A 12,982-nucleotide genomic window follows, 5' to 3' on the forward strand; every position below is an offset into this window, starting at 1 on the left:
GTGCCCTTTGGCTCCCTAGCTTTTCACTATATCCACGATCCCATTAATATCCATGCTTAAGAGAAAAGTGATTGCAAGTGAGATTAAAAGTCTCTGTCGCCCCTCTAGCAGTTAGTTTAGTCATCAAATTTTTGTAGATGACACCATGGTGATTTCACAAAAATAGGGAGAGTGCTATTCATCTCCTCGAGGTCATGGACACTTTGTACAGGGCATTTGGGTCCTGGTGTAGCTGGTCCAAAACCTTAATGCTTCGGTCTAGCACAGATCCTCCTCCTGAATGGACCAGCAAGCTAGGAGTCGTGGCTATTCCTAGAGGACAGGTAGCTAGATACTTGGGTGCTCCACTAGGTATGGGTGTTTCTCTCATGCAACATTTCGATTGGTTCAAAGCAAGAATTCAATCGAAACTTAGAGCATGGAATGGGATTTAATTGGGGTGGAATGCTCTTTGCTTAGTGGTTCAACATATTCTTGCAGTCATGGTTACCTATCTCGCCTCCATTTGGCACTTCAAAAAAACATAGAGGAAGGAAATTGAGTCCCTGTTTTGTGGTTTCCTATGGGCATAAGAGTCTAGAAGAAAGGAAATGCATTATGTCCCGTGGGAGCAGCTGAAGGTGGCCAAGATGCAGGGTGGAGTGGTTTGCCAAATATAAGACTCAAAAGCATGGCCTTGGTAGGGAAATTGTTGCCTTAGTTGTTCAAGAAAGGGACGTCGTGGGTGGAGATTGAAAAAGAGGCCTTGGCTAAGTCAAAAGGAAAGGGCATGGTCATGTGGATAGGAATGAGCTAGTACGACAAACTTTTCTCCTCATTCACGGTCTCCATTTCAAGTTCAGATTTGCTGTTTAGGTTGGTACAATCATGGAAGGTATGTATAGGGGAGCTCTCATGGAGGGGAAGAAAAGGTCTCAAAGGTGATGGAATCCTCCTCAAGTCGTGGTGGTGGAGTAGAGCCTTGCCAAGGGAGGGAGAAGCTTTTGCTTGGCACAACATGGCAAGGGCCAAAAATATTTTTAGGAAGGGTGTGAGGTCGTGGGCTGATATTGAGGATGTTGGCAAAGCGGATTGGAAGATCGTGGGGAGGATCTTCAAATGTAGCATCGCCTTACCGATGGGGAGGTTGATCTCTTTAGAGTGGACATGGAGAGGATTCTGGAGGGTTGGCCGATGAACTGTGTCACAGCCAAGGACCCATAGGGTTGACGAACTGTGTCACAGCCAAGGACCTGCAGGGCCGACGAACTGTCCTCTAGGACCTGTAGGGCTCAACCCAACACCTCAATAAGATCGGCTTGGAACACCTTATTAGAAAATTTGGGAAATCCCAATTCCCATTTTAAAATGGGAACATGGTAAACCCGTTCAAGATTTTATCAAAACCACTTATGTGACATATCATTGGAAAGATCTTTAAGAGTAGATCTAAATATACATTCTTCATTAACTTTGAGTTTTTCTATGCAATATAAACTACAAATCGTATGGGGAAATAAAATTCCCAAAGTATTGAGATTTTTCCATATTCTCCAATATGGTGTTTTGGTGGAAGGGAAGACTAAAGGAGATCTAGAAAAGCTACGTGGTGGGCAAAGCTAAATCCTGTTGTGGAAGGTGTTGGAACCAATGGCTTCCCATGAAATCTAAGATAGGCAAGATGGTTCTGGTGGACCCGCGTTGCGTTCTTTGTGGCAAGGCAATGGAGGACATAAGGCATTTGATGAGGAAATGCCCTATAGTCTGGGAGGTATGGCACAAGGTGTAGCTGGCTATGCGCAACTCTAGCTTGATGGTGAAATTCAGTTTGGGGCACTAGTGGGGAGAATTCTGCTACTTGGTGACACCTCAACATTTCCATCCATGCTCACAGGGAGTTGGCTGTACATTAGGGCTGCCGTTTTGTTAGCCATATGGGAAGTTAGAAATAAAAATGCCTTTTGTCATAGAGTCCAGTTGGGCTTTAGAGGGCAGGCCATAGTGGCATCTATCAAAGTACTTCTCAGAACATGATCGAGGTGAAAGAGGAAAGGGAGGAACTAGCGACGGAGAAGGAGGTAAAGAAGGAGCCAGTGTTGCCAGAGTTGTGCCAAGTGCAAGTCAAAGAGACCCCCGAAGCGGTGTTGATAGTGGACGTGGGAAAGAACATAAAAGAAACAAAAGGAACCTTCATGTCGAGGAAGGGAAGAAAGACCCACAGGCCCCAACCAATAGCACCCTGTCTGATGAGAGAAAGTGCACTGAAGAGAAAGAGACTTCTGCTGATGAGAGTCAAAAACTTGCAAGAGGTAAGCAAATCATCGCCTTTATTAACGAAGATCTTCTTTCTAAGTCTATAGATTGGCTTATCACCCATGCTCTGATAGGGTTTCTTCCCGGTCCCTGACCCCCATCAGTTTTCATTGAGAGCTGGATGAGAACAAACTGGGTGAGGCAAGGCATCAATGTAACCAATGTGAGGTTTTTGAGGAAAGGTTTCTTTGTCTTCCTCTTTGAGTCTCCTAGCATGGCCTCCAAGGCTCTTAATTGTACTCTTTGGACTATCAGGCACCAACCTCTCTACTTAGAGAAGTGGAAGCATAACTTCAATCCTGATTTACCTAGGTCCACTATTACCCCTGTGTGGGTTGAGCTCCCAGACATGCCTCTCTCTCTCTCTCTCTCTCTCTCTCTCTCTCTCTGTGTGTGCAACCGAATTGCCTCCCTTTGCAGTGGTTTGCATGAGATAGTGGGTGTTGAGAAGAAAACTTTATTAATCCTAGGGCTAACCCTCAGGTTTGTATCAAAATGGACATTATTGGATTTGTCCAACACCTTGGTCATGGTGAATAGGAATGGTAGTGTATACAAAGAGCAGCCCCTTCTCTATAAAAATCTACCAAATTCTTGCTTCCTCTATGGATTGGCAAGTCTTGCAGTTAAAATAGCTCTACTGTTAGTCCACACAGCTTTATGCATTATTAGCCAAAGAAGGGCAGACATTTTATCAGGGATTGAGCTTGACCAAATGGAGTAGAATCTGAATTTCCATTTGCCCCTGCTCCTAGTGTCCTGCAGTTTCCACCTAGTATTAAGGACAATGCAGAAATCCCCTATATCCCTAGCTAGAGTAGGGATAGGGAAGAAGGAAGTACTCTCAACCCAACTGAACTCTCTGCTGTATACCAAGAAAGATCCACCTTTCTATTGATGATTACCCTTCCGGAGGTGAATTCTGTTCATAATTAATGTCTAGCTTTGGTTGTTTAACCTGAACTCCCTCCTAATCTCAATCCAAGTTTTCCATCTTAGCTCAGCTCTACACCAAAGCTGACCCCAGCATTGTAGTCCTTTTTTTAAGGAGCTCAGCAGCTTTATCAAACTCTTGATCAGAGAGAACAACCTCCTTAAAAATAACAGAGACCCAGATTGAGTCTTGTGTCATAAAAGCTCCTTTACCTCAAAAGACAATTTGGCTTTTAATTCCTTCAAAGACTGACCAAAGAAAGTGCCACAACTGACTGCCTTTAGCTTTGCAGGGTTCAGGATTACATATGGCTGACAGCATAGGGTACTTTTTTCCATTTGGGAGCTCTTAGATGTCTTAGAGAGTTGACATTCCTTAGAAGGATTTGTTGGGCCCAGTCCTCAAGAGGATGGAGGATTGCTTTGATTATCTAAGTTGAGGATAGTTTCAAGGAAGCATGCTCTATATCTATCACCCCTAGGCCTCCTTCCTGCTTGGGTTTGATACAAAAATCCCATCTGACCTTGGCTATCTTGCCCCCCCAAAGGAAGGATCTCCAAATTCTAATGAACCTATCAATTCCTGTTCTAGAAGGGGACCATGAGGTGCGGTAGAAAATGACAATTGGGTATATGCAGTGGTTGAGAACCATTCTCCTTCCAGCTAAACTCACCTAGAACCCTCTCCATTCCTCAATCTTGCTTTGAAATCTGTTTAAAAATCAGTCCCATCTTTGTTTGAGGGAGAGGTCAAACCCCATGGGGATACCCAATAATCTAAAGACAGTACCATGTTTGATTCTCTGGTAGCCCATTTCCTCCAAGAAAGCCTATTCATCCCCTTTGAGAGTTGCATACCAAGTTTTGGAATGATTGATTGTGGATCCAGAAGCTTTAGAGAAGACATCTAGGGACTCCATAGTTTTTTTTAAATCCTAAGTCTCATTCCTGAGGGTTAAGTTTGTGTCATCAGCAAACTGTTGGCATATAAGGTGTTTGCCAGAGGGTAACTCAATACCTTTCATGTTTCCTTCATGACTTTGATGTTGAAGAAGCCACCCTAGAGAGTCTGTTGCGATTGCAAAGAGTAAAGGAGCAATAGGACAACCTTGTCTTATAGATCTTTAAGGACAAAGGGTTGACTCATGACACCATTGACACATATCTTGGCTGAGGCATTAGTGAGAATAAGTTTGATATATGAGATGAAAAGAGGGCCAAGGCCCATATCAGCCAAAGTCTGAATAATAAAGTCCCACTCCAGTCTATCAAAGTAAACCTTCAGAAAACATATGTCTTGCTTTGTTTCCCTGGCATACTCACATCCCTCCTAGATATTAATGATGGCTTTAAGAAGATGTGTGCCCTTCATGAAACCTTTCTAATCTGGAAGGATCCACTTGGCCATTCTATTTTTGACTCTCAAAGCAAGGGCTTTAGCAAAGATCTTGTAGCTACTGTAGCAGTTAAACATAGCGAGTGGCCTCCAGTTTCTTAACTCATCCTTATCCCCCTCCTTAGGAATTGGTTTGATAACTCCCCCATTAATATGTGTAGGTAGATTCCCACTGTACACTCTCTCTTGCCATAACAGTAGGAGATAAGGACCAGCAATGGACCAAAATTTTTTGTAGAATTCAATTGGTAGTCCATCTTCACTTGGTGTTTTGCCATCTGCCATTACCTTGACAGCCTCAAAGAGTTCATCAATAGACAGAGGTTTTTCAAGGTATTTGTTATCAAAACTGAGTACAGTGTTTTTTCTAGCACCCTTGCATAGTTCCTTGGCCTTGGTCACTTCTACATCAACTTGTATAGTGGAGGATAACAAGTTCTGAAAGTGGAGGTGAATGAGATCAATATTCTCCTCAGTAGAAGATGCAAGAGAATTGTCAGCTTTTCTAAGGAGGGGAATCTCTTCATTAGATCTTTTCCTTCTAATAAGTTTGAAGTATTCTTTGGTAGATCTCTCAGCTTCACCAACCCACCAATCTCTGAAGTATATTTTGGAGTCATTAAGCAAAATCTGCTCTTGGAATTTTGAGTTTTTTCAACCAAGTCAGCCAGGGCATGTGGGTCCCCCTGTCTAGCTAAGCTTTCCAAGGAGACAATTTTGTCTTGGATAATGTCCATGCTCTTGGCCCTTATTTTTGCTGTGTCTTTTCTTGCTTTTCTGGTTAGTCTTTGGGTCTGTTCAATAGCTGTACACCAGGAGTCATTGATTGAGATAGAATCAAAAAAGGCCATTAGCCATCTTATTTTTACCCCTTCTTGGACACTTTTAAGGTCAAAGAATTTAAGGTCAGCCTTAAACCAAAAGGTGGTTTTTTTTCCTGGGCCGAAGTCACATTTGAGGAGGACTAGCTTGTGGTCAGAGAGGAACAGAGAAGAGTAGACCTAAGTCTAAAGAAAGCTAGCCTGACTTACTAGCTCTTGAGAAGCATAGATCCTATCCAATCTAGCCTCCCTTCTATTGTCTCCAACTTGACTATTGGACCAAGTATAAGCACCTTTCATCCCCACGTCCACAAGGCTTAGGTCTTCTTTCAGGTTCTCCCATAGAGTAAGTTCACTACCTCTGAGTATAGTGCCTTTACCCAGACATGTGTCGGTGGAGTTTTCCACAATGTTAAAATTCCCAACCACCACAAAACATTTGTTACCTGCATGAAGTAGTGATTCCCAGCAATCTTTCTGTCCTGTATACTATTGGGGGCATACAGTGAAATCACAGTGAAAGACTAACCCTATAAAGAGAATTTGAGCATAATCCATCTGTGTAGTGTATCTAGTTCAACACCTAGGATTGCATGGGAATAATTAGAGAGTATCCTAATTCAGAGACTTTGACTTCTTGTAAGGTAAGAAATGTAGGGGAAAGATTATTGGCTCTCAGCCAATAAGCTAATTCTTCTCCTCTACCTGGGTTAGTGAGTCCTCTGACATTAACGGAGAGGATGGTTATTGGTTTACTTGACATTCTTTTTAGTTCCCTTCATGGCCCTAGGATTGGGGCTATTGACTTGGGGGGAAGCACTTTTACCTTGGGATAGCTTTCTCTTACTTTGCACTTGAGTAAAAGTCTTTCCTTGACCCAAAATATCCTTTCCCATGGCTATGACAATGTCTTGATCATCTTCTAGGTCTTTTTCTTTACCTTTGTCAAGAGAGGGTAGGCTCTTGACAAATCTGGCTCAGATGATACATATGGTACACCATACAATAGAGTCTCCAATTGTGTTTTGTAAATATGTATGGCATTTTTGATACTTGTACTTGGCCATCTCAATAGCATTGAGTTGAATTCTTTTTTTTTTGGGGTGAACAAAGGTTTGTGATACCTATGTGCAAGAAGGATGTATCATGTGATTTCGTTCGTAAAAGCTCTTCTACTCTTTCTTTATTTGTGGACAAAGGTTTGTAATACCTATGTGCAAGAAGGATGCACCATGGGATTTCGATGAGAGTGCAAAGGTCCAAAATAAGTAAGAGACCCCTACTAGTAGGTGGAACAACTAAAGATAATGAGAGTAACATATGAGAGGAAGTCAAGTAAACTACTAGAAAACTTTTGGACTTTCAGAATACAAAAGATTATTAAATAGAGATATAGGGAAAAAATGTAGAGTTTGAGAATTCAGAAAATCCTTATATATTTTGTGATGTATTAGAGGTCCTTTTTACTTTGTAAGCATGAAGTGAATGAATTTTGCATGTTTTTCTTTTTTTACTAACGCAAATATAGTTGTTCTTTGAAAAAGTTATTATTTTATGCAAATTTTGGGGGAGTTTTGAAATATGTTCCAATGCTACATACCCAAAATAGATGTCACAATATTATTTTACTAAGATTTGACCTTCAGTGTAGTTTTATAGATTTTAATCGATAAAAATTGCTCAACCTTGATTTTTAAAATACATTTTATCATGGATGATCTTTCACTTGCTTTATATATTAAGAGCAAACTCTCATTGCTACCGAGAGTGACATTGTGGTGCTACTTGTCGTAGTTGCATGTGACCCCTAAACTCAATCTTACCACTTAACTTGTGGTGTCTTTAGGGCTTTGTTGGCATTGAGAAACATGCCTTTGGTAACCTACATTTCGAGTGGTGTGATGCATTCAAAGGGTGGCTACCCTTCCCACATGCACACCATGTTTATGTTGGAACTGGGGCTTGGGGGACTTAGCCAAGGCATGCAAAAACACCCATATAGCAAAGTTTGGTGCCATACTAGGTTATAGTATTACTAGCAAAGTACTAGCATAAGCAAAGCTCTTTAAGAGCACCTCCCCGAAAGCATGAGTTGAGCTCCACCACACTCCTCCTTACACCAACTTGAACACCTCTGTTAAAGGACATCCTCATGCAAATGTTCTAGCTTTCCTTGATTGATACATTTCAACCACGAGTATCTCAACCCCTATTTTCAAGACTAGTATCCTTCTTATTTTGCAGTTTACACCCTAAATAATGTTGGATCTTTTAAGATGTACGAATGTGCAAATGCATGAATATAGTTTCAATTTCTTTGCCATTTCCAATGTAGCTATCTTTGTCTAGATGTGTGAATGTGCTCTCAAAAGGCCCTCGCAAGGTGGTTGAATGTGCAAATGCACGAATACATTTCTATCTATGTTTTAGATGTGGGAAGGTGGTCAAGCAAGAGAAACTAGTGGATGCAAAAGGGCCAGCTTGTGAATGGGTTGTTTCCCATGCACCAAGGATCCCAACAAAGCTTGGGTTGTTGCAAGCATTTCTTGATGGATGAACCAACCAGGGCTAAGAGAATCAAGCTTCCTAACCTTGGTCTAAGCTGGTCATGTAAATTAGACGCATTCGATGCACTCGGTGAGCATGGGGACTATCCTGTGTTGCAGAGGAGATACCGACAGCATCTTGAGCGCTTCCGTGGGCAAATGCTCACACTCATGCATGGCGCACTACGAGGGGCGTGTCTGTCTCAGAGGCCTATGCTAGGCGAGGCAGCTTTGGTAGGCAAGCAATCGGGTGCGTGAGCTGAGCTTACTCGGCTTTTGGGAGGGTATGAGAAAATTGGGTCGATCTAAAGAAGGTTTTAATAAAGCATGGTAAGTTTTTGTATAAAAGAAATAATAATTATTAAGTTTGTCCCAATGATTGGAGGGAGGTTTTAAAACGGAGTGTTATCCAAGAGGCGAGATGGACCCTTGAAGAATGGGTGCGGCTCGGACAAAGTTAAAAAAAAATTGTCCGAATAAGCGACAACTCAACTCCTCTCTGTCTCTCTCTCTCTCTCTCTCTATAAAGCTAGCTGCTCCTCCAGAAACGTATTTCGATTCCTCTGTTCCTCTTAAAGGTATGCTCTGCCTTTTCCAATTCCTTGATGTCTGTCTACTGGATGTGTTGTGCCTCTGTATGCGTGGGAAAGTAGGGTTGTGCCTCCTTTCGAAGCAGGGAGGGCGGCGACGACGGAGGGAGAGAGTCTCAGAGAGCTCTTGAAAGGAGTGTGCGCGCAGTACGAGGACAACAGAGAGAAAGATCGACTGCACGATTGAGTGTGTGTGAGAGGGAGGGAGAGAGAGAGAGAGAGAGAGAGAGAGATTTGAATTTCTCGATGTTTAGCCAGAGATTTTAGTGCGTGAGTGCTTGCGCGAGGAGGAAGGACACGGGGAGTGTGTGATCCTGAGTGAAAGAAAGCGAAGCACGACTCAGACAAAGAGCCCGAACTGTTTTGGCCGCTTGCAGCAACAGAAAGCTGTAAGACGACACGAATTCGTCCCACCAGACTTGCTTCCGATGCAGCTTTGCGCTTTGAAATTCATGTGGAGCTCCGATATGCTCGGGCCTGCTGTTCCTCGTAGCCGTCCGGAGTCGTTTTCTGTTTCGTAGCATTCGGGGCCGGCATCTTTCAGGCTTACAGCTTGTCCGTTGCCTTTCGCTTAGATGTAAGAGGCAACTCACGCAACGTTTTGTTTTGTTGGCAGGACCGGCGAAGTAAGCCCAACGTCCCTCGGCCAAGCGCCTTGCGAATTCAACGCAACTCGCATCCTCGTAGTGCACAATTTGCCCGTTCTACAGCGGGGAAAGGGCCGCGCTCAGAGATTGGGGATTACCAAGGTAAGGGAAGGGATGTAATTCCAACATGTAATTGCAGGCAGCAGGCGTACCTCTCACTTTTAATCCAGCATGATTTCAAGCGGCTAATTGATGCTTGTGATTGCAGATGAAGAATTCGGCAAGCTGAACAGATCGAGTGGGATAGGGATTCTCAGGGAAAGACAATCGACGCCGTTGACCTTGAGGAGCTGCCTCTGAAGGTAAGCATTCTGCCAATGAACACGAGATCTTGCGCTGTCGATCGTTTTTTTGCTCGAAAGGATTGCTATGCTCTTGTTAGTGAGTCGACAGTGTCGGGCGCAGGAAATTATGAATCAAAGCTATGCTGGAGTCGCGGAATCACCTCCGAAGAAGAAAAGGGGGAGACCAAGGAAGACAGAAACGGTGCTGCTACCGGGCGAGGCGAGTGCGTTGGGGGTGAAGACGCCTACAGCAACATCCACGGATCAGGCCAAGTTCAGGAAGCCTAGGGTTTCACAGAGAGAGGCATCGCCTTCGGGAAACGAAAGCAGTCGATCCATGGTCGGGCAATCAGTCCATGGAGTTGTGGACGGCTCCTTCGACGCCGGATACCTCGTCACTGTGCGAGTGGGAGACTCCGACACTGTCTATCGAGGTGTGGTCTTTGGCCCTGGTCTGTCGATCCCGCTCAACAGAGGCAACGATGTTGCTCCCATGGTGAAGAACACCAACAGGGACGACGGAGTGCCTCTTTCTCCTGTTGCTCCTTCTTCTCCCCCACCTGCTGCTGCACCGTCTGAAACTCCCAGAGGTCTTGCCATGGCCGGGTACTCTGCTCCTCCTGCTGGCAGCGGTCTCTCCGGCTACGGATCTGCTCCATCGGCTTTCCGATCGTCTTTTGATCAGGATGTGTTGAATGCTGGAGGCTTGATGTATCCGGGCGTACCTCCACAGCTTCATCCCAACCATGCATTTTTCCCTCGAGGCTTCGGCTACCAGTTTCATCTACCAGGAACAGAGTATGCTCCCGCGAATGCTCAATTCGAAACTGATGCTCAGGGAGCCCCTGCTCGTCCTCGCTCATAGGCCTGGTAAGCAAGTATATATCTACGGGAATTCCTTCCTTCCAATTCCATCAGAGGGGGATCTGTCTGCCATCAAACTTGGGCTTTTTCTTTCGCATTTTTCATCGTTCATCGCACTAATTTGGACATCCATCAGAAGCCTTCTGCAGCGGGCATTGTATCAACAACACAGGCCGGATTATTATAGCTCACCTTGTATGAATCACACAGGTTGGATTCTTATAGCTCAACAGGTCGGATTCTTACAGCTCAACAGATGCAAAGTGAAGGTCTCAGGTCTGGGACAGCATCATACAATTAGGGCAGCATCATACAACAAGGTTCTGCGTCAACCAAAGTAAGTGTACCGTCTGCTAGAAAGTGGTTTACATGTAGCATTTATCTTGAGGGTTAGCATCCAACCGGTTAAATTTTCAAATTAGCTTGTTGTATTTTCTGTCAAAAGGAAATAATTTTCTTAGAATTTTAGACTTTTTAGCCATATTGCTAGTCAATGTTGGGTTGGAATTAAATGTTTGTCGGTTTAATTGCCATTTAAGAGGAAACCGGCTCGCTAAGTTTTTTTCTTTTTCCCGAACATTGAGTCGCCATAACATGCTCGCTCATTGAATTTGGTTAAGAACATTGCCTTTTCTCTTTCAAAGTTCTTGCCACATTATGTCCACAAGAGTGTTAACCCTCTCCGAGGAAAGAAACACTTGTCCTTTTTTAGCATGCCAAAGGTAAAGCCATATAATTTGTTTAGGGTTCTCTTATTATGGGAATTGTGCAAGGGCTTTATATGAATGCTATGATAGAAGGATAACTTGAGAGGGGATTTAATAATCTAAGGGTGAGGTTGTCACATCTCCTTTTGGCATGCCTATTGAAAATTTCACCTTGTTTTCCTTCCATGTAAGCCAAAGCCCAAGATCTCCATAGTCAGAGAGTTCCATTGGAGCTTGACTAGGCAAATGAAAGTAGAGCCTTTGATTAGTAACAATCAAACACTTTGGCGACCAATATCTATGTATATAGCTTAGTCAAGCAAAATGATTGGTAGTAAGTGTATATCAAGAGGAGCCAGTAGAGTGGGGTTATTTCAACTTATTCTTTCAATGCGAGAAAATTCTTTTGATCTTTTGATGTCTTACCTAAAATTTCCATTAGTTTTCCCATCTATATCCACCTATACTAAAGGTCTTAATCTCAAGAAATTAATTTATACATATAACTTGATTGAAGGAGAATAACAATAGAAAAAGCCGTGATTTTTGATTTCTTAGGCAAATCTATAGAACTAAGGTCAAAGGGATAGTTTCAAAATTTCATGCAAGGGGGTGTTGACATCCATTACCCACTTAGTAGGGGTTACCATTAGGTTACATGAAGATGTTGTGAAAGAGTAGAGTATAAGAATTTTAAATTCTTACCCTCATAAAAAGGACCAAAAGAGGTCCTTTTCCTCATAAATAGAGTCAAGTCCTTATTAAAATCGCTTCCATGATTTCAAGCTTATGTTTCTTGCTAAAACCATGTGATAACCCAAGAACGTTGTCCACTATCTTTTTTGTAGGCTATTTCTTCATTGCATGAATGTCAAGTGTCCTCATTATCCATCAATTTTGTTCGTTTTCTTTCCTCCCATTTCTTAGAAGCTTCATAATTCCTTTGACCTATTATTCTAGATGAAACATATCGCCCTCATTGTAGCACTAGATATTGTTGTTGAGATCATTGCGAAATTTGATATTATGGTTGGATGGAAGTTGGGAGGTAGACTATTGAGAGAGAAAGAAGAGAGTGAGCAAGAAGAATTGACCTCGGAGTGAGAGAGATTTGCAAGCGAAAGAAGTTGGTAGAATGAGAGTTTTTAATCAGATATCATGTTGCGGGAGTTTCAAAGGGAAAGAGAAAGAGAGCATAACAAAGAAAGAATATGTGCCTTCATAGTGGCCAAAGCACATTGCCTTTAATTGGGCCCCCATTGTAGAATTGAATATTTCTAGGAGATGATTGCCAAGTTTTAGATTGTAGTTGTAGGAAAGTTAGGAGACAACCATTGAGAGAGAGAGAGAGAAGAGAGTGAGCAAGAAAAAATGAGCTTATAGCAGAGAGAGATCTGAAGACGAAAGAAGTTGGTAGAAGAGTGAGGGAGAGAGATGGATTGTGCTAGGCGAGCTCGAAAGAGAAAGCGAAGAAGAGTGCAACAAAGAAAGAACATTTGCCCATGTAGTAGGTGGCTCCTATTAGAAACCAATGTTCATAGAACTTGTCACCTTCAAATTACCAAGAATGAATATGTGAAGCAATTGATGGATTTCCTTCACGAGTCCTAGGTAAGTAAGCTTTCATACATTGGTTGCTCCTATCTATTGAAAACATGAACTATTTCGACGCGATTGTTTGTTTTGTGTGGTATAATAATAACGAACGCAAATCTGTATTGCATATGACAATAAACTACTATGCATTGCATCCTATATGCTTTGTATCATGCATAAGATGTTGCATGGATAGGAGCTACTGCATATCAATAAAGTCTACTATATAGCTGCAACATCTGCTATACAACATAATATCTTACATATGATGTGCTTCATAAAATATGCTATATGGACAATGTACTG

At 42.7% G+C, this 12,982-nt stretch overlaps 1 protein-coding gene across 3 annotated transcripts; it reads left to right on the forward strand.

Moving 5' to 3' along the window:
* The first annotated feature begins 8,469 nt into the window (after positions 1 to 8,469).
* On the forward strand, positions 8,470 to 10,758 carry LOC147891558 (uncharacterized). Of its 3 annotated transcripts, none has more exons than XM_087388896.1 (4): positions 8,470 to 8,566; positions 9,195 to 9,327; positions 9,434 to 9,527; positions 9,631 to 10,758. In XM_087388896.1, exon 4 carries the CDS (start codon positions 9,637 to 9,639, stop codon positions 10,372 to 10,374), a length of 738 nt encoding a protein of 245 aa, XP_087245022.1. In that variant the 5' UTR covers positions 8,470 to 8,566; positions 9,195 to 9,327; positions 9,434 to 9,527; positions 9,631 to 9,636; the 3' UTR covers positions 10,375 to 10,758. The 3 variants fall into 3 exon arrangements, with proteins under 3 accessions (XP_087245022.1, XP_087245023.1, XP_087245021.1); XM_087388897.1 differs by lacking the exon at positions 8,470 to 8,566 and adding an exon at positions 8,595 to 8,967; XM_087388895.1 differs by lacking the exon at positions 8,470 to 8,566 and having other exon boundaries at positions 8,595 to 9,327.
* Positions 10,759 to 12,982: the final 2,224 nt, after the last annotated feature.

The sequence above is a fragment of the Dipteris shenzhenensis genome, chromosome 17, assembly GCF_047967505.1.
Source record: "Dipteris shenzhenensis isolate YYH24624 ecotype China chromosome 17, Dip_SZ_1.0, whole genome shotgun sequence".
Lineage (NCBI taxonomy): Eukaryota > Viridiplantae > Streptophyta > Polypodiopsida > Gleicheniales > Dipteridaceae > Dipteris > Dipteris shenzhenensis.